This window comes from Epinephelus fuscoguttatus, linkage group LG10 (assembly GCF_011397635.1).
Source record: "Epinephelus fuscoguttatus linkage group LG10, E.fuscoguttatus.final_Chr_v1".
Lineage (NCBI taxonomy): Eukaryota > Metazoa > Chordata > Actinopteri > Perciformes > Serranidae > Epinephelus > Epinephelus fuscoguttatus.
The window spans coordinates 18,425,843-18,448,011 of NC_064761.1; the positions used below are offsets into that span (position 1 = coordinate 18,425,843).

General features: G+C 41.0%; 1 protein-coding gene across 2 annotated transcripts in view; it reads left to right on the forward strand.

Annotated features, from left to right (window-relative positions):
• Positions 1-20,830, forward strand: part of dennd1b (DENN/MADD domain containing 1B) — a 117,864-nt gene extending 97,034 nt beyond the window's left edge. For both annotated transcript variants that reach the window (XM_049587363.1, XM_049587364.1), the window contains 8 exons: positions 986-1,076; positions 2,817-2,857; positions 4,150-4,185; positions 4,659-4,715; positions 6,103-6,192; positions 14,275-14,360; positions 14,757-14,979; positions 15,975-20,830. In XM_049587363.1, the coding sequence (XP_049443320.1) occupies positions 986-1,076; positions 2,817-2,857; positions 4,150-4,185; positions 4,659-4,715; positions 6,103-6,192; positions 14,275-14,360; positions 14,757-14,979; positions 15,975-16,835 (1,485 nt within the window). In that variant the 3' untranslated portion in view covers positions 16,836-20,830. The remainder of the gene's footprint in view (positions 1-985; positions 1,077-2,816; positions 2,858-4,149; positions 4,186-4,658; positions 4,716-6,102; positions 6,193-14,274; positions 14,361-14,756; positions 14,980-15,974) is intronic.
• Positions 20,831-22,169: the final 1,339 nt, after the last annotated feature.

Consider the following 22,169-nt stretch of genomic DNA (forward strand, 5'->3'; position numbering starts at 1 on the left):
TTTCAGGCCTTCTGCAGACCTTTGCCCCACATCTTGACAATGTTTTATAGTGGAGCTGCTTGTTTGCTTTGTTTTGTTTCTTACACCTTAAACTTGCCAAGATTAACCCGAGGATTTTACTGGAAAGCATCATTTCCACGCAGAGACTTGCGGATGTTACAAGCGATGGGACAGGAAACTAACAGCAACTGGAGGGTCCATGTGGTTGGATTAAGCTAATGGAAAACAGCACACCATATGTGTGACTGAAGGATTTACACTGACATAATTGTTTCAAAGATGTTCTTCATGTTCAGTATTTAGAGGGATGATATAAAATGCAACTGTCACATAACTGAGCCTGTAAACTGCCCCGAGGACCAAATACTTTTACAGTGAGCCAAACTGATAAGAAATGTGTTGAAAACTATTATTGACATTGTTTAGTTTTTCCTTCCTCTCTCATCCCTGCTTCTATTTAGCCTGTAAAACTAGATATTTCTCATGCTTTAATGTCTTAAGAATGCTGTTTATTTTGTGAGTGTGTGTGTGTTAATCACAAATGTCACTGTATGTGTGTGACTGCTTGTACTTTCATGATATGTTTACGCGAGTTTGTGCCTGTGCTCATGAAATGTGTAGCTGTCCTGACTGTTAGGGACCGTATTTATGAGATGGAGCTTTATGCGCTCCATGTTACAAAGGGAGGAAATGAAACTTCCTCATGTCTCAGACAGTGTGCAGCATGTAGTCTGCTGCTCTAATCCCTCACCTGCTCCACATTACCAAATCCCTATTACCTGCAGCCCACCTAATCTTGGGATGTAGTTTCTGTCAGGTAGGATTAATAACACCCCACTGTGGCCTGAGTGTTTGAATCTGTGCGTATGTGTTTTGTATCTGTTTAAGTGTGTCCACTCACCCACCCACCCCCCACCCACCCCACTCCTCCTCCTCCCCCTTCACCTCCCTTCTTTATTAACCACGTTGTAATTTATGGTTGTAGTTCATCGACGGACGGCTGGCCAAATTGAACGCAGGCCGCGGCTTCTCTGACGTGTTTGAAGAAGAGATCACAGAGGGGGGCTTCTGTGGAAGTGAGTAGTGCTAGACCTGTCTATCAATTAGCCACATTGTATTTATTTGCCATATTTTATGCGACAGGCTGCGGTTAGTGTGTCAAGCAAGATATAAAAGCAGTGCACAAAACAAGCACAAACCTTCAAAGCTATGAAAATGAAAAGAGCCTTTCACTGTTTAAATGAATTGTATATCACTCTAACAAATGAACGTACAAAAAGTTTACTAAAAAAGTAATAAATTAATTTAGAATGTGGGAAATTAAAGAGATGGGGAGCAATCAATACAGCATTGTATCCTGATAGTTTATGCAGCAATATTTTATCAATACATAGACACCAAGCACATATTTTTCTTTATATAAAACATTAATATGTGCAAAAACAAATTAAACTTTTGGCAGCCTGTTAGAAGAATAAAATCTGTTGCTTTTTCAGTCCACTTGATTCATTTTTCTGTTTTAAAAATGATTGAAGTGAGATGAATAGACGGAAAACTTTACCTTATCGATTAAACAGATGTTGACAATTTTCCTTTGGGAACATAAATGCAGTTGAAAAAAGGTTATAAATAACAATATATGTTATCTCAACACTCAGCATATCACAAACATTTAAAATGATATTGTATTGTGACATAAGTATTATGGTAAAATAACGTATCATGAGACGTGTGGTGCCTTCCACCTAGAGTAAATTATATACATGTATCATACTGTAGTGTTGAATGTTAAAATATTTTTGGTCTTGAACTTCTTATTGTTTGAGTCACATTTTAGGGCTGTTGTTAAATTCCTCATGAACACAGCTGTGACGACATAAGGCACTTTAAAAAGAAATGCACAAACGAACTGTTTTGTCTCTGGAAGAATGCAATTGATTAAAAATGACAAGTGACTCTGTAGTCATCCTAAAATGCTGCTCCTCAAGGTGAATTGGTTAATTTTTTTATATTTGACACACATCTTGACTGTCATTTGTTGTAAAAAAAAAAAAATCTTTATTGGAGCTGATACAAAGGTTGCTTGTAAATCCGATCGCATGTGGAAAAAGAAGATTGACGAAAGAATTAGTAACGTTTTGGCAGGATTCAGTGGAGACTGTGTGAGCCACATCACAAGTTTAAAGTCCCACAGGAGCGCTCAGACAAATTATATCTTGTTGATCAAAAACACTTCAGGTTTGAGTTGTATTTACATGACAAGACAAAAGAAACGACATCCAGATGTTGCAACTAAATATCCGTCACATCATTTATTGTGAATTCTGATCCTGACCTAAACCCATACTGTCAGCTGCGATTCTGTTCTTTTCTCTTTCTAACGTTTGAGAGCCAACCCTGGATACCACAGAAAAAATCTCCCCTTTAAAACAACCCTTCATTTTGTCCTCACAACTCCTTTATATCTGGTTACCCATACTTTTTACATTCTCAATAAATATTTTGCTTATTAATTATATAACAAAAGGGAGAGAAGAAGAAAACAAATATTTCCAAAGACTTGTAGTGCTACATTTATGTATGTTTTACTATTTTTTTTATCAATCACATTGCCTGTTACTGTCACCATGTTTGGTCAATATTGAAATAATTTTGTCTACATTTTTTTAATTGCTCAATAACGTGCGAGTGTGTGCAGCTATGAGACTGTGTCACAGTGTAATATACATAGTTACCTTTGCTTTGCAATGTTAATACACTGCTATCGAGTGCAAAATGATTAATTCATATTCTCTGTGTTTTATACATCCCTCCAGGTAATTCAAGGTCTTACCAGCAATGGATGCACACTGTGAAGGTATTCACAGAATGTCCTGCATATCATACCTAAATGCTTTTATCTGTGGCTTTTTTAATGTTTCACTCATTTCATTCGCGAGTTATATTTAATTGAAGGTGTGATTGACATGACTCAGTGTTTGAAGTCCTGGTGTTGCTTTTGGAATGAAGGTGGTGGTGGGGGGGATCTGCCTGAATGTACAGACCCAGCTCGAGTGCAGTTTGGTGTGTGTGAAGCGGCGCGTGCAGCAGGACAGTGGAGACAGACAGGGAGGGAGACAGAAGTGATTTGACGTGACAAGACGTCCTCCGACATGACATGTTGATCTGGCAGCAAACACAGGCGTTACTCCGCTGAACCGACCCAAGAACATAGATCTCTCCCTCCTTCTTCATCTTCCTGTCTCTTTCCTCCTCTCCTTTTCTTCCCGTATCTCTCCGTCTCTTTATCTCCCTCCCTCCCTCGTTTCATCTCTGTCACAGCCCCCCCTCTGTCTCCCTCCCTCTTTCTCTGTCTCTTACTGAGTATCTCTCCCTCACCCTCCCTCTCTCCCCACGCCGTCAGCTAAGGCTGAATTAGTTCTCTAGAGTGCTCTTCAAAGGTTTGTTAAAGTTCACATTTCCTGACTGACAGGGATCTATAAGAGGGGCCTTCACCTCGGCCTCTCTCCTCCTTTCCCTCTGCCGACTTCTGAAACGCTGTCTGCCATTTACTCTGTTTAGCCGTTTAGCCGACGCTTTGTGCTTACACTAAAGACCAAACAGAGAAAAAGAGTGAGACGCCGAAGGAGAGATGCAGCAACTCTGAGAGCAAGAAAAGAAGACAGGCACAGAGAGATATTGGGTGCCATAATGTCAGTCTGCAGAACTCAAAGTAGAAATCAATCACGCACAGTCCCTTCCATCGCTGTTTTAGGCTGCTTCTAAATAAAAACCTCCTGAACGCTTTGAATCATGCAGTCTATCATGGCTCAGCGATACGATACTTTGCCTGGTGTCACTATTTGTACTGTGAAGTTGCATTACAATACTATTTACGGCTGCACAGGGAGTTTGGGTCGTGTTTGATATTGAAAATTACTCCTTTGTGAGTACTGTGGGAGTCCAGTGATGTGGTAGAAATAATTATCATGATATTGGTAAGGATATAATGCATCACAGTGTGTCAAATATCACATACAAAATCAAACTTATTGTTCAGGCATGCTCTGAGTCATTCATGGTGAAATTTTGATTTTATTATGTCAAAAGAAACTCGCCTATAATGCCTCTGAGTGACTTACTAATAATTTTCTGTGTCTGTTATTACAGAGAGGAGGAGCACTCATCAACACAGCTGTGACAAAAGTAAGTTCTCTTGCAAAAAAACGGTCAAATAAATTAGTGCACTGTTTTATATGTACATAACTTGAAACATCAAGTCCTGAAAAATCGCACTGAAACACACCTCAGATGACATTTTGCAGGTTTTTTTTGCGGAAATTAATCTGTGAATATATAATCATTTGAAAACTTGTCTGTTTTGGAATTGTCAGTGGAAGGACTGGAAACACTGTTCATGATGTTTGATGAGCAGTACCATGTCGTTATGTGCTGTACAATAGGTGGTCAGGGTGCCCTTTCATGTTATCGCCTCCTGTTAGTGTGCGAGGCTCTCTTATCCAGCCTTTTGTCTCCATGTTTTTGCCACAGGGATCAAAGCATTTCTTGATGTTACATGAAACCAGAACAGAATGTTAATGCAACATGTTTTGATTAGTAATCTGTGTGTGTGTGTGTGTGTGTGTGTGTGTGTGTGTGTGTGTTGTTTTTCCTCCTAGGCCAAGAGTCATGCCAAGAGGGGCATCCGGGACTTTAAGGGCAGACTCAAAGCGAGGGTGAGCAGCACGGACCTTCACACCTCTCAGACACACGCGCACACGCTTGTAGAAACACACACACACACACACACATTCCGTTCTGAGGCACACAGATACAGTAGACACACACCCCCCTCATAGAAACAGACAGGAAGGCTGCTTTACATGGAGTGTGTGATTCTGACGCCGGGCCCTTTAATGACTGTTGAAGCCTGCTTAGCGCTTTGTTCAGGGCTGTACATTTTTAACCAACGCCCCTCTGGCTATGGCCTGTCATGTCATCCGAGCCCCGGCCCCTCTTTCTCTTTTATTGTCTGCATATTTCATCAGTGAGCCTGTGATTTCCTCAAAGCTAATGTAACGAGGTGTATGTTTCCATAAGCCTGATGGATTTGATAAGGCAATAGCAGTTTGATCTGTCAGTGGGAAACTGAGCAGAGAGGGCACTGATGATGAACATGAGGAGTACGCAGTGTTCTGCAGCGTGTGTGTGTGCACAAACACAGTACAGGCAAACAGAGGTGTTGAAATCTATTTGATCTGAAGTTAAACAGATTTTCCTGCACGTTCATAAATGAATTCACAAATACACAAATGAATTAATTCAAGTTCTCACGATCACACTTAATCTGCAGTGCATTTATGTTGCTGCCAGCCACAGATGTCTACACAGAGACCTCAGTGCACAAACATATTGAAATTAAGCTCATCACTGGTGGTTACCTTGAATTTAATTGTTATAACCTTGTAAAGGATGTTTTAAAGGGTACAGCTGGTGATATTTAACATATCTACTGTTGCTTAAAAGTCCCATGAAAAGACCAAAACCAACAATATGTTACTGCTTCTCCCGACTTCAATACCACGTCAGTGGCTCTTAGATCCAAACTAACTTGTTCCTGTTGAAGAGTTCAATCTGTAAAGGCAGGTCATGAGTACACACTCTAAAATACTGCATTTGTAAGGGACTATTTTCAGCCATGAGTATTTACAGTAACAAGGTAAACAGTGCCCGTGTTCATCGTAACGAAGGAACACGATATGTCACTGATGTGTTTATTAGTTTTTGAACAATACCTTTAGATCTATGACACAGATGAATTAATGATACCAGACTGTAAATACACAATATTTGTTAGTAGGATCAATTAAACATCTCTTGGTGTTTGTTGGCAGTAAAAAAAATACAGAGTTTCTCCAGACTGATCCTTAACTTTTACAAATGTCACTGAGAAATAGCAACAAACTGGACAAAGAGCATCACTGCTTTAGTCGAGTAATCTCTTTCAGTCTTTCACTTGAAATGCATTACCTTAAACGAGGGAGTAACACATCGAATGTGTTGTGATTTACTCATTTTATGACACATATCATTTGAGATTTACATTCATCATTTCTCTCTCAGGAAGAAGAAGAAGAGGGGATGATGGTCTGCGCGGGGTCTCCCACCAGCACCAAGAGCCTGTCTCCAAGGAGACTGCAGAAGATGAGACGGGTATGACACACACACACACAGATGCACATCAGTAAATGAGTTAACTACATGTACACTGACTGATCACACCAGAGCTCAGCTTTCACTTGACCGACATGGATGCAGTCTTCCACTTCTGTGCTCTTTCCGTCCACTTCTCGCTCTTATTTCTTTATTTCTTCCTCTCTCCATCCTCACGCTCCGTTTTTTTTTTTTTTTTTTGTATCTCCATCCCTCCTCTGTTTCTCTCCCTCTCTGTCTCTGTCTCTTTCTCTCCCCACTTTCTCTGTCTTGTAACAGCTCTTGGAAGTACAGTAGTTTGTCAGGGTGCCAAATGTAATGATAAGCATTTTTTTTTCTCACAACGTATCATGTTGTACATTCAGTATTTTTCTCTGAACAGCGCGGACAGTAGAAGCAACTCATCTGCTGGTCAGCATTTCCTCTGAAGAATTTGCTTGTGCACCATAAGTGGATTGCACATGTTTTTTTTTTCTTTGTTGTGTGCAGAGCTGGCATACAATGTGCAAGCACATGCACACTCACAAAATACACATTCATCAATAAATGTATCAAGAGAGGGAAAAAAAATGTTAGAAAATGATAAGACACTGTAGTGTAAATGGAAACGTGCACATATAGTTTTTGGTGTAGGAATATAAGTTTATTGTAATTTAAATTGTACAGTATTAAACACATGCATACAGCCTCGGGTTATGAGTTATATCTCCTATCTTATATCTATACCTCTGTATTCAGCTGCAGCTTTTCCACTTCTTATTGCTAAATAAAAAAAACACCAAGTGGACTCCCAATTCTGTCTTTTTTTAAAAAAAAAAAAAAAAAAACCCATGCCTGCATGCACACACTGACATTTTGGTCACAGTCATGTAAGAGTGTGATTAGGAGAGGTTGTGCTGTCTCTAATTAGCGTTGTGTTTCCTGTGTGTGTGATGAGGCTGGAAAGTCTTAGCGCAGAGGAAGGTGTGACGGCCGGGGAGAGGAGAGGAACGGCAATTAGGGCTTTTCTAAAGGCCTCCTCGGACACCCTCCCCCCCAGCTAGCGCGCACACAAAGACAGGCCCAACCCAGCACACACACAGATTAACAGTTAACATGCAATTGATGTGCGCACACACCCACAAACACGCATGCACGCCACATTCAGGATATATACACACGCTCACACCCCTGTCCCTGCCACTGAGGCCTGTTCATTGCCACAATAACGGGTCCCCGGAGACCACTGGAGGAGGGACACACAGGACACAGGGTAGCATGTCCCACAGCTCTGCTTTTGTGATTGTTTGTGTTTATGTATATCTATATATAATTCATTAGCTTCTCTTAAATGCTCTTCCAATTCTTCTCTGTTCACATTGCCCATCTTAGCATTACTTCCAAACCCAGGTATATTAGTATATTACCCGGACCTCGACACATTAAAGACACAAACCCCAGGAGGAGAGTGCACTCTGACATCTCAGGATTTTTTTCCTTGTCAACTGAAACTAAGACTGAAAATTGAGAAGCCCAAGAAAGCCTTGATAATTTATGGCCTGTCAGTGTGCAGTAACCCCTAAAAGATTGAAATTCTTCACAACAGTATATTTTCACTGGAAATAGTTGCTTCCCTCAGTGTTTTGTTGTTAGCTTGGTTTATATTTATATCCATATTAAAGCGCATTACTTGGATACTCAAAATGGAAGCTGAAAAAAGAACTAATTCTCAGACAAAAAGTTTTTTATATCCAGTTAAGTAAAAAAAATATTTTTCCCTTGTTTGTTTATTCAAGGCTTCTGGAAAATGATTCAGCTCGTACATACTGAAATAAAGACTCTTTTTAGGTGTTTTTCTTATTCTTATAGCTGCACTGTATGGTAGCCATTTATTTACTGTTTAAAGCACACCAGATTTACATTTTAGTCAGTTCAAAAGCATGTTGGAGGAATACACATCTATTGTTCTTGCTCTCTCTTATCTCTCCGTCTCTCACCTTTCTATCTGTGTTTTTCTTTATATTGCTTCCTATGAAATCTTGATACCATGCTCTGCCTGCAACTGTCTTGACCAGGTGTTCCTTGCACAAGAAATTGCTCTCAGTGGGACTAACCTGGTTAAATAAAGGTTAAATAAAAGCAAAAAAAAAAAAGGAAGTGTGCCTTTATCCTTATACTTTCTTTCCTCTGGAGCCCACAGACACCTAAAGCAGTACTTGGTTGTATTTCTAACTCTTCCTTAATTGAAATATGTCCCTCTCTGTCCTGTCTTTGTCCACACAGTCTCAACATTGCAATGACAGGCTTTAGTTTTCAATCCTAAAATGTTATTTTGCTGAAATAGAATAAGAAAATCTCACTTTCTTGAATTGACATTGTTCCCCGTTTATGTCAGTGATGGCAGACTAATTATTAGAAACACCTTTCAGTCTAACACTTCAACACAGCACAACAACAACAGCTCCAAAAATGTCCATCAAGTTGATTCAGCACTTCTCTGAAACGGTTCGACAAAAACTCACCATTATAACCCTCATAAAGATAGTAATCTGCTGTAGGTGTACCTAATAAACTGGCTATTTAGTGTACATCAAAGCTAGGACAATGTTTCTGCTTACTGAACAATATTCATGCCTTATCAAAAACAGCCAACTTCATTTACATTGATATAAGATATTCATATTTACTCCCCTTGAAGACTTTTGCATTGTGTCCTTACAGTACATAAACTAACAGCCTTTGTGCTTTCCACGTGTCCACACCTCTGACCGAGTGACCGCTAAAGCCTCATTCACCTGCTAATATAAATTCAGAAACATGCTGTCATCTGGCGCTCCAAAAAATGTGATCTGATTAAAGACATTCCATCTTCCTGTATGAAAGAAGAAAGCTGATACATTTTTATCATTCATCATCTTCTTTTTTTTGTCGTCTTGTAAACCCCTCTATGTCTGTCCTTGAAATGAAATGAATGATCCTGGAGAAGCTTCCTTTAATTAATCATAGCAAAAATAATCAGAGTTATGAAATTCATATTCCATTTGATCAGCCAACACATGTACCAAAGTAAAAAGTGCTGCTGTCATTTGCGTACATATTTCAGCCGTTATCTGGCAATGTGGGTGATGCGCAGTGTTGGGTGAGCTTGTTGATTAAGAATGTAGGAGTAATCCTTTCGTTTGACAAAAACAAGACTGAATTGGACCGCTGACTTCTTGTCTGATACAACAAACAACAACCATTGTTCTGGCTCCTGTATGGTTTGGTGTGTGTGTGTTTGTTTTTGTTTTTTTAGATTCTGTATATCTGGTTTGTGTGTGTGTTTTATGTGGTGTTGTGCTGTAAGCATCTGCAAACAGAGTGTGTGTCTGTACCTCAGCCCTTTTGTACATGAGCATGTATTTGATTGTGTGTACTGTATGTCGCACAAACACGCATGCATTTAGCAGTTTGCCTCAGGTTGGAGACAACAGAATGACAGCTGTTAAGAGAGCAGAGGAGCGTAGAGGTTGGGACAGTGTTATGGACAATGACAGCCAGCAGGCTTGTGGCCGGGCTCAGCCCCAGGCTCTGGACTCTTCACCTGGCGAAGCAGGAGAGATGCCAGCCTGGAAAACCACCACATAGCCCAGGGTGGAGGGGAAACAGGGAGCTGACAGAGATGTAAAGCAGAGGAACAAAGTCACACCGATACTTCAGTGTGTACACGCTGCAGTGTGTGTATGCATGGGTGGATGTGTTTGTGGGGAGACAGCTTCTTGTGTTCATGGCCAGTGGACACATATGTGCGCTGTACACATGACTTGTGAAGTGTCTGTGATGTAACGTGTACACTTGTGTGGTTATGATTTCAGGATCATTTGTCTCTGAGTTCAAACATGCTTCTGCTAATATGTATTTTTAGTGCAGTAAGACTTAAGTTGAAGTATTGCTCATAAAGCATCACATAGACAATGTGTGTGCGTTTTGTTCACATGATTGAAAATGCTATAGTATGAACAATATGCAAAAGCAATACTTTCTGGGTAAACAGAATAGCTAATAACTATTTCACAGCCTGTTCTTGTGCTGTAGATTATAGAGCATGCAGTTTGCGTGTGTTATAACTCATAATAATGAATTTTATGATGTAATTGTAAATGGAAAATAGCTCAAATACGCTCATAGTATTCTTGCAAGATTAATATTGTGGATAAATATTGTTAGACCAATAGTTAGGATGCATTACGGTGAACTTTAAGTACAGTGGCTCTGTCCATCTGTGTGTTTGTGTGTCTACACGGTTATTTGTATGCGTTTGTAGTCGCCACTTCGTTTAGTTTCTCCCCACTTCAGAGACCGACCGGCTTCCTCGCTGAAACCAAAGTGCCATCTCCTGGCAGCTTCAAAGTACTGCACTGCGCCCATTCACAGAAAGACAACTGCTGATTTTTTTTTTTTTTTTTTACTGGATGAGTTTAGTTTCGTCTAACAGAATGAGCATAATGCACATTTTCCTTCTTTTATATGGCTTCGTTTTTAAGCGAAAGGGAAGTGGGCTTTCAGCAACAGCCAGTTGGACAGACGAGCAGTGGATCTTGCCTCAAACGCTATTTTTTTTTTTTTTTTTTTTTTTTTGCATGTGGTTTATTTATTTATTTTTTTTTGAGTGAGCAGCTCTTAAACAGACTTGGCCGTACTTCTGCAAAGGCTCTGCTTCTCCCCAAGGTTTGTTTGCATTTTACCGGCATCTCTTTACATACACTGCCAAGCTGTGAGATCAGTGCCCACTCAGAAATACCATATGAAATGTATAATGTAAGACTGGCTATTAAAGTCCGCTAGGCGTTTGGCCCTGTCACAGAGAGGCATAGTTGTTCCGCATAACTGGTCATGCAGGGAAGGAAGGCGAGAGGAGGGGAAAGTTTGTTTCTCCAAATGCAGCTACTAAAATGGACGGTGATGACTATTTTCCCCTCATAACCACAGAAATGAAATGTAATTTGTTATATCAAATCCGAGGCCCCTTAGATGTATTTCATACCTTTGCTTATTGCATTAGGAGTGAAGGCCAGGGCATGAAGGGTTAGAGTGAAGGATAAGTTAGTCATGTTTACGATTGCACCCTCATTTGCTCACAATCTGTAAAGGCTCGTGAGTGGATGTGTATTTGTTGCTTTTTATGTCTGAATCCTGAGCCGGTGCTAATCAGGATTCTTTCACTTCCTTCGCCAGGTACTCGGGAACTTGGATCAAAGTAAAAAAGATTACAAAATAATATAAAAATAATTAAGAAGCGTTTCCCTCAGGGTAAAGGATGTCAAATCTTAGCCTTGATTTGAGCAACAAGAGGATTTTCTCCCTCGTTCCACAATACTGGAGCTAGTTTTACCGAAACAACCTGACCACTTTTATTATTTTCCATGACTTCTCCTCCTCTGCTGTGTCTCCTTCTGACTCCTTCGCTCTCCCTGCGATCTGTGCAGTCTCACTCGTGGCGACGTGGTGGAGAGGAAGGGGAAGCGAGAGGCAGACAGACAGAAACGGTGACATCTGTCACTGACAGCAGAGTGATGGAGGCAGAAAATGGGAGACAGGGAGGCATGGAGGGGAGAATCACTTTTTCATTTTCACCTTTCAGCTTCCCATTAGCCGACAGCGAGAAGCTAATGAAGGAGCAGTATGATAATCTGTTGTTCTGCTATTTCATGCTTCCCCCCCTGTCCTGTCAGGCCTGGGGAGGTACGGGATTGTGGCAGAGCTGTCGCGGCTTCAACACGGGACCTGTTTGCACTGGTTGAGAATATCTCATTGTGAATGTCTAAATTTGAACAGTCTATATTTTTTATTGTTGTTTTTTCTGCATTGACATCTAATTTTAGATCTCAGACTTAACTGATGCTGCTGATTTTGACAGCTTTTGAGGAGCTGCAATATTATGTTGAGTAAGTGACTGACAAAAGCATATTTTGTATCTCACATTACCAGTAAAATGGACGGAATATGTCGGCCATTAAAAGAAAAAATCCTGTCGTAAAATGCTTGGTTGTTGTAAATAGTTTAATCTTAACTGCCGCACTAAAGGGTCACAGTGAAGAGAGGGAATGACAAATTGATAAAGCCGTGAAGTGAGGTACCATCCAGTTACTGCTCCCTATGGAACTTCCTTTTGTAGACGGCACCGAAGCTGTAACAGAGATCAGAGGGCCAGGCTTCATGACCTGTGTCTGGTTGTGTTTGGGTTCACCTTGCTTTAATAAACACCTAGACACAGAGAGGGGCCCCCGCTTCCCTAAACACACCCCCCTTGCGCAAACGCACAGTCTAAATAACTGCACGCGTCGTGAACACACAGCGTCACGTGTTTGCAGCGTTTGTGTGTAAGCGTTTCCGTCCAAACCCCACCCTCCTCAAGTGTCTCACAGGTGCATCTCCGCTCTGCTGGCCCGCTTTGGCTGGCTGGCATGTCGGCCTGGCCCCAGATTTACTGCCCTGACACAGGAATCCATTAAAGGCTGTTTAGGGATCCCAGGCCTGAGCCCCTCTGAAATTTCTTTCATTATAGCTCCAAGCTACCATGGAAGGGGAGCGGCTAGGCCAATCAGCAGTGCCACCACATGTGTTCGTGTTTAGCCCGATGGCTGAGAGGCTTAAGTGGCTACTGCACACATCTCCTTCGCTGACTTTTATGGAGAAAATGGCACTTTAACTCTTTGTGGGTTTTTTTTTTTTTGTAATAGTGTGCGTATGTGACTGAGTGTGTGTATGTCTCCCCTGGCCGAACACAGGGCCCTAAATGAGGCCAGGCCAGCCACACGTGACATTCCGCCTGTCTGGCTGGCACTGTGTCGGCTAATCAAGACCGGCTTGGTTCACGGTTTCAATACTTACCCCCTCCTCCCCCCATTCCCATCATTCTTTGGGGCTTTGAGGAATCTTTCCTCACCTCTCGATATTTCCTTCCTTCCCTTTTTCATTAGCTCCCTTCCTCCTCCTTTTGCCCTTGTGTTCAGTTTTTCTTTTGCCTTTCATATTACTCACCTTCGTGTTTCTGATTTTCCCCGCAACACAACCACAACACACGCACACAAACACGACAGACTTCACTCCTTAAACGCACCCCCTGTGCTCTGCTCACTTTTAGGGTTGTAAAGAGGCTTTTTCTCAGTGTTTGGGCTTTGATAATGTGGCTAACGTGAGTTTACAGAGAGAAAAGCTGAGAAGTCAGAGAGGTGGAGCTAAGCCCATATTAAAATAAAACAGGGAAAACATTGCAGTGCCCTGTAATGCTGACTGTACCCCATGAGTGCTTATGTGTGTGTACAAAAACACACAATACTGAAGGACAATTTGAGTTATATCACCAAAAGAGCAGACGCAGGAGGTGTGCAGCAATATGTAAGAAGGTAAATGGGCAAAATGGAAAGAGTGTAAATTAGAAAGTGAGAGATAGTGTTAACATAAGTGAACATGCAGTGAGAGAGGAACATGTGCGTCGTAGTGGAAGGCATGTTAATAAGTGGCCTGGGGCAGATTCGGGCTCCCATGGGGAGAGTCCTGCCCTGCTCCGTAAAGCTTCTGTCTCTTCTTTAACCCGCCCATTAAATATGGTACACAGGTGGCTTATTAAACCCTCTGTGTCAGACAACTACAGTACACACTGATCATTCAACACTCTGCAATGACAAATACGATCACATGCACCAGTGTCCTAATGCAAATGATTAATGCACTCGCCCATATCTCAACTCACCATGCGTACGTAGCTTTTAGTTCACACATAATGCTGAGTTTGATAAAACACTGCAGGGAGGTTTAAAGATTTTTATCCCTAGACCCAAATTTGACAAATTTAGTCTCAACCCTAAGGGTCCAGGCTCATTAAAACAAGCTGGTAATCCAGTCTTATGAGGACCCACCAGACACAGGCCTGCATCTTTTCTCTATCATGTTCCAGCTCATAGCTTTATGAAAAGCTGTACATAAGCACAGCACCATATTCTGTCTAGACTCCATGCTTTGTATCTTTAAGCTGAGAGCCCCCCCTGGGTCCACTTTTATTGTTTTATCATGTTATGCTTTGTGTCTAACAACATCCACTTGCTGTGTTGTTCTCATTAACAGCAAAACTTCAACAAGTATCCCATGAGCATGGGCCCTCGGGATCTCGGCTACGGGCTCGATGATGATGATCTGGACAATGCGAGCAAGTAAGTACTCCTATTTTTATGATCACAACATTTTGGGACCGAAGCCGTTTTCATGTCGTTTCAAGTATGTATGTCACGTATGTCGAGATGTTAGAACTTTTTACAGGCTGACTGATTCGTTTTATGAAGGAAAAGTTGATGGCAGGTTGAAAGTTGCTTTTCCAAGCAGATGCATTCTTTCTCTTTTTTACTCATGATTATACTGCCCCCAAGTGGACATATCTAATAACAGCACACATTCACAAATGTCACTCATGCACTGTAACGACTTCTTTTCAAGGAAACTGCTTGTAGCAGTATAATTGTTGACTTGATCACTGTGATATTCGCAATAATACAAAACATACATTAAGAATTATTTTTAGGAATTCTCACCTGTTCTTGCCTCTGTCTCAGGATCTCATCAGAGGACAGCGGGGATGTCCCTTCATACATTGAGGACAGTGACGACTCCTACTCACTAGAGCTCGACATCGACTGCGCCCACTCAGGCCAGATGAACCTGCTGGAGGAAATCCTAGACTCTCTGACCACCACTACAGTGGAGCAAGGCAAACTCAGTGCTGCCAAGAGCCTGGACTTCTTCAGGTCCATGGATGATTTGGACTACAAGGCTCCGGTATGCAAGATAGACTGAGGAAGACTAGATTATTAGAAGGCCTGTCACTGGTTAGAAGTTCAGGAGGGCAGGGTGGTGTGACAGAAAGAGTATACATTGATAGGTGTAGGACTGTGCCCAGATATGTGAAGATACATTGGTTGGACGGGAATAAATTTGTGTACAGACAGACAGTCGGGAAGTCTGCATCTTTATGTCTTATTTAGAAATGTCCATGAAAACAAAACTGAATTTTGCTTCAGTGATTTTTATGCACAGCATATCTACAGATATTAACCCTTTCAGTCCTTGGACCCCATTTATCTACCTCTCAAAGTCTTGTATTCTTTCTCAGAAAAAAATATGTACTAAAATGCATTTTTATCACAATTCGTAAGGTATCAGATCTGGAAACAGAACAGAACTTGGTGGTCCAATTAATCAGAAGGAAGCGTGCCTCTTTTGCTTGCTCACCTAGCACCACTGAGCTAGCTAACACTACAGCTCAGCCGAGGAGGACGCCATTACGTGTTTACATCCCTAGCTTTCAAGAACACAAGCCTCTCATCCATGAGTAGATGCACACTTCCTTCTGCGCAGTGATACGGTTGACTTGTGTAGGGACTATCTCTAAAAACCATTATTTCTGGAAAGAGACATTGCTGTTGAGTTTTTGAAATATATTTTTTTGCCGCTGTGAGCACCACAATCCGAGTGCCATCTAGTTCTATCATATTTCAGAGTAGGCAGACATCTATACGGCTGATTTCTCCAACACTAAGCAACTCACACCAAAACAATCTAGACTGATAAATAGCAGTACAGGTAAGAGTAAGATATGTATTTTTGATTTTGGAGTGAACTGCGCTAGTAAACAGTGTTCAGAATGATGGCATTAAGAGACACAGGCAATTCCGTTTTCCTTGACAGACTTTAGATACCAGATATTTGATGACACCTGGGTGCCTTCATAAAGGAATTTCTTTAATGGTATTCCCGTGTTTCCTCTGTTCCAGAGCAAGCCCACACCTTCAAGTGAATCTAAACCTGCAGATGAGGGTGGCTGTGGTGGAGGCGGGGATCAGGGAGGCTGGAATTTGGGCCAGGATGACAGTGCGGTCCATGGAAAACACCTTCCCCCATCCCCACGCAGGCAGCCCAACAAGGTCAGCCTGAAGGTGTCAAAGAAACCCGCCGCAGCTCCCACAGTGCCAGTCATCACAGCTTCATCCCCGGCCAAGGAGGCTGATATCTCCAGCTCACATCTGCTCAACTCTGACCCTCACCCTCTACCTCCAGGGCGACAACCAGGAGACCGTTACTCCTACTCGCCCTTACTGTCCCACAGAGTTACACCTACACCGCCATCTCCGGCTCTCTCTCACACCTACAGCTCTCCAGCACCCGCTTCTGCCCCGAACTATTCTCCTCCAGCGGGCCGGCCTCGGACCATCTCAGACCCCCAAGGCAACACAGAGCCTCCTCAGGCCCCCCAGAACCAGACTGCCTCCACCACCATCCTGCGGAGGAAGGTCCTGTCCAAGGAGACAGTGAGGCACTACCAGGAAAAGGCCCTCCAGCGGCAGGGCAGCAAGGGCCACCACGAGGGTCAGGGGAGCCCGCCAAGGAACAGCCAGTCAGCTATGCAGGTCCCTTGGGAAAAAGAGGTGTCCAAGGAGGGGCTCCTGGGGCTGGGCCTGTGCCTGGGTCAGGGTAAAGGCTCGGGGGCGGCCGTGGTGCAGGATCAAGGCCTCCTGGAGGAGATTGAGTCCATGTGTTGCCTCGGCTCGGTCCTCCACACCAGCCTGCAGCTCTCACAGGTTCACTGCAACAACAGTCACCACCAGGTTCAGAGCAAAGCCGCAGAGGAGTCGTAGGGACGCCAACGACTCGGTGTCTACTGAAATCTATTCACTGTAGATCTTCTATTACAACTAGCCACAGTCTCAGAGAACATCATCTTTTTTATCTGAACACTCAGTTATCAGGAAACATAAACAAATTTGATGTTGTAACGGCAGACACAAACGGAAAGTTACAGCCTTTAGAGCAAGACACAGGGAGAGAAGGATGGGTGCACGGCAGAGCTCTCCATCGTTTAAAGATTTCTGTGTAAAATAGAGCCCCAAAAAAGCTAATTTTCTTAAGACAAGTGAAAAAATCTGCCTGTGTAGTAAGAATATTTCGACCTGTTTCCAATACACATAAACTTATTTCTTGATTAGTAAGAATTTTGAAAATAACAGCTCTACATAGTTTAAAAAAGCATTTGAAATACACTGATTTGCAATGGAAACAAAAAAGTGGTGTTGATATTTGTGGTGTGTTTTTGGAGTACAGAGGGATTATTCATTTGTCTTAAGAAAATTCAACATTATAAACTCAATAACAAAGTTACAAAAAGCATCAGACACTTGATAAGGAGGTATTTTTACTGCTCATCGTAGTATGTCTGTCTGTGATCATCTAAATTTATAAACAACATGTTGTATTTTTCATCTTTTAACATATTCACAATGTAAAATCTGAAAAAAAGAAGACTCAAGAATTACATTTTGGGTTAAATGTAGGTAGCCAATAGGTTATTTTCACTTAAAGGAACTTAGAAAAGGCTCAGTACTTTGTGAGGATCAAGAAGGGATGATATCTCCTCAACACATCATTATGACTTTTAACCACATGTTCCAAACATTTCAAATTAAATTTGCACTTGTAGATTAACAAATGTACTCAGTCTTGACCACCTGGTACTAAAATCTTTCGAGCAAAAACAGCAAAGTGAGACACTTGGTCCTTTGAAGCTACTCATACACTGTGTAATATAAATGTTGTATTATTATCACCATGCCTTAAGTGGACATGTGATTTGTTTTTGATACTCTGGTGTCTTAATCTACAGATACCACAACAGGTACTTTGTGATCAGAATCTCTGATAGTCTGCGATCTTAAATGCAACAGTTAATAGAGTAATTAATATATTATGATGTGCTTTAAGCTGCTGTTTTTAAAGAGCATTCCAGATAACGAGATGTGCATGTAGAAACCTCTCTCTGTCTCTGTCCTCTTCCCGTGCTCCTCCTTCGGGACGCTCCTGTCACTCTGACGAGAAGCGAAGACAGTTAAAAGTTAAAGTGGACGATCTGAAAAAGTCAGTCCTCCATGTCCTTTTTCTTTTCCTTTCTCCACTATCATCACTCTTACCCTCATGTTGTCTCTTGTAATTTCTGCCTTTGAGTTGTTTGAGCACATCTGACCTTCACGCTCGACCTTAAAAATGGTGGCCAGTTGTTGCAGAGAGCTAACGTGGAATTGAGTGGATGTGGAAGAGTTGTACTTTAAAGGATAAGGCTGGTGATACACTACGTTTTCCTATAATCCTATAAAACAGTGCATTAAACCCATTTGATCCTACTGAATACAAAAATGGGTCACAAATATATGGTTTCAGTTTTAAAAAAGATTCAGTAGTTTTGTAAAACAGCTGAGATTCGTAGATGTTACTCAAACAGGAGTAAAAGATGCAATTTTTGGGGACAGCTTCCCTGTTTGTAGGACAAAATATACAGTATCACCAGACTTGTCACATAACTCAGTCTGTCTTTCTGTCTGTCTTCCTTTCTTTGCTCACAGGAGGAAATGCAATCTCTGTCCTTTAAGGTCCGAGTCACACACTGTAACGTAAAGCAGTGGTTGATGATTGTACTGTAATGAAGCAATACGGTTCTCCTCCGAGAGTAGCTGCATGGATGTAATGTGTACAGAGTCTAAAGTATTTCTTTAACAGACTCTCCTGTGGAGAGAAACGCCGCGTCCAGAGATTGTGGGTTCCCATCATTCTCTGCGTCGCCACAAACCCGGGGAAAAGAAGAAAAAGCTTTTTCATGTGCTTGTGTTGGGATTATTACATTTATGGTTCGTTGTTCTTATGATTTATGCCAGACGCCAGTCGGTGTGGCAGTTTAATAGCAGCTATTTCTCCGCTTTTTGAGTGCTGCTCTGCGTTAACGATTTGCTCATAAAGTCTTTGGCGTGCTTCTAAAAGCCCAGGAATCAGTCCTAGTAATTCCAAAAAGGAGGAGGGAAAAGAAAACCTCCAGAACAAACTCTGCACTGGCCTTAGTCATTGTAAACACTTTAAAAAAACATACTATGCAAATATTTAAAATGATCAAAAATAGGTCAGTTTTCTTTAACAGAAATTATAATGCACAATTCAACTTGAAAAATAATCACAATCAATCTAGTTTCTAGTGGGAGTACGTCTCATGTGTCCCTAAATAAATAAATAAAGTCTATTTAAGTGTGTGTGAGCTGAGGTGTGTCAGCGACAGAACGGTGTGTGCCTTATACAGTCAGAGTACACTCACAACAAGGTACAGTATTATAGAAAGGAGGTGTATGCAATGTTTTCAGACCACCTTAAATCACCGTCAGGACCACTGAGCATTATGGTATTTATATGATAAACAGACCTTGGTCCTTAGAAACTGACCTGAAATGAACTTGGGTACTAGCGTTGTTTTTATAGCTGTTTTGTTGTTCAGTTTCGGCTGCAGTCCAGCTGGAGTTACTCAGTGTTTTTCGTTGCTGCAGTGGTCGGTGGGAATCTTCCTGCCTGTATTTAATAGCAGATCTTTGAACTCCTCCGAGTTATTTTTTTGTAAATCAAGTTCTCTCTTTGGTTGTCCTTTTAGGTGATTCCTTGTATAGTTTGTGCTCCTTTTGTTTTTTCTCTCTCTTTTTAAACACTCATTCTGAGCTAGCTGCATTTGAAGACTCAGCAGAGTTTCTCTAGTTGATTTCATAATGATGAAAAATTATTTTCAACTGAATAGACATGTATTTTTGCTGGCTTGAGTTTATTTTACATGGATAATATATGATCGGTGTTACATGTTGTAAAGAGAGAAAAAAAGATACCTTATATTTGAATGTTTTAGATTTTATTTTTGGAAGAAGAAAAAAATAGAGAGAATATTAACAAATGTCCCATGTAGCTGTTCATGTTCAGAAGCATTTGACACCTTCTAATCAAAATAATCAGAGACTGACGCTTGCTCGTACACGGTACAATGCTTACTGTCGTATTTGCATGAATGTACCTGTATGTGTTGTATGCTATGATTTTTTTAATTTTATGTTTAGTTTTGTGATCTATTCTGTTGGTATTAATTATTATTTCAGTATTTAGCCCTTCCATCAAATCGAGAACGATGGAAATAACATCAGGTCTCGTACGATACACTCATTCTGCCTTGCATTGGGTATTGTAGGGTTAAATGTCATCTGCCTTGCATTTAATGTAGAAGAAAACATTTCTACTTTGGTTACTGGCCACTGTAAATCTCACCGTAGGGGTGTGTGGGAAAAAATACAAAGAAATGATTGTCGGGGGTTTGCATTTCAGTGTCTGCAGGCTTAGGAGTACTCTGCTAAATTTTGAGTGTAAAGTAATCAATAAATATGTCATATAATTGTCCTGAAGTTACACATTTGGAGTGAGCGGTAGGTGACAGGTTATGTAGCAGACAGAGGTACTATGGAGTGAGAAAGATATTAACATCACTTCCCTTTAACCACACATTAAACAGATTTTCAGTGTAGTGACAACTTTGGACGAGTTACTGTAAGCAACTTTATTTCTCAGTCTCTCTTCTGGGTATTGTGATGATGAATAATTCTTCGGTATGCCATTTACTGATTTTCTAACTCTGTGCACACTTGCATGTTCTCTTTGCAGAGAAAACAACTGTCTTAAACAGCTGAGGTCAATCTAACAGTAACGTGCTATTGATGAGTAACTTGGTACAACTGCACACAATGTATGCACTGTGAACTGAAAATAAATTATACTGTTTCATTCTTATGCATCTCTGGGCTTATTCTTCACACCAAAAATCTGTGTTATCAGAGTGGAAGGAAACATTGTATTTTACAGTCTGAGTCGTACTGTTTATTGTGTATTCACAATTCACAGCAGCACACGGAGAGGGCTGGTTTATTACATAGTACAGTGTAAGTGTGTGTGTCTGTGCATTGGCTTATTGATTATAGCAAACTGAAGTAAAAACACCAATCCTCTCTCACAGTAGCACCAGACTGTTCCTAAATAGACCTCTAATATATTTAGTCCACATACAATAAATAAACACAAATAAATTCACTTTAATCAACCGGCACGTTCTCTATGTACAGCTGGCAACAATTAAAGGTAGAAATGAAATTCACAGTTTACAACATAATAAAATCATAGTTACGATATATACACATATGCAGTAATTGGTACTGCAGTCAAGACAGTGTCTGTTTCTAACAACATACATGGCAGCCTTGAAGAAACTATTCCTGACTAGTGCAGCTTATCGTACATTATTCTGTCTGTGAGGAGCTACCGTTCTTCCAGTAGAAATGTTCACTGAAAAATAAATCAAAACTGGCAGCAGGACTCAGCGTATAGACCTGTATTACACAGAGATTTGAAAGGTGTTTTCAGATACAGATATTGGTGTGATGTTCTATATTTTTCTTATTGTCAACAGAAAGACCATGAAAGACCCATGAAAAGACCAAAACAACACAAAATTGATTCTAACAAATATTTTCTGTGCAGCCAAAGCCTACAGCTTGTTCCGCTGTGCCATAGAGCTCCATTATTCTCCAAAAACTGTTGAAAATCCATCAGAGAGCCACCGTTACACAGGTTCCTTCAATAAATCTGGCAATTATAGTTTGGTTTTCCATCCCGTTGCAGCAAAATATATTTAAAAAGTGCATTAATATGCGCCTGAAAATAGTCCAAACGAATGCACTATTTATCCTGTTTTAATGAAATTAAATTAAAAGAAATTATTGAGCCTCTTTTTCTTTTCTCTGTCTGCTTTAGAAACCAATGAGAGACAAACACATTGTTAGTTATTCACATTTGTGAGGGGCTCTTTGCAAGGCTGGAATATAGTCTGAATAAAAAAATAATAAATTTAAATGCCTTAACTTTACATGGCACAGTGTATTTAATATGACCAACATGTTGTGACTGCCATGGGACTTCTTCAGGGTCACTTGTAGTGCAAATGTAGCACAAATTTTAACTGAATTTTCAGAGACTCAGCTAAAGAAAAAGCACATTTACGTGCTTTTCCATCCAATACTTGGCTAAGTTGGTTCATCGAGAAAAGACATAGGTGGCAGTAATACTCCAGTCAGGTGCCG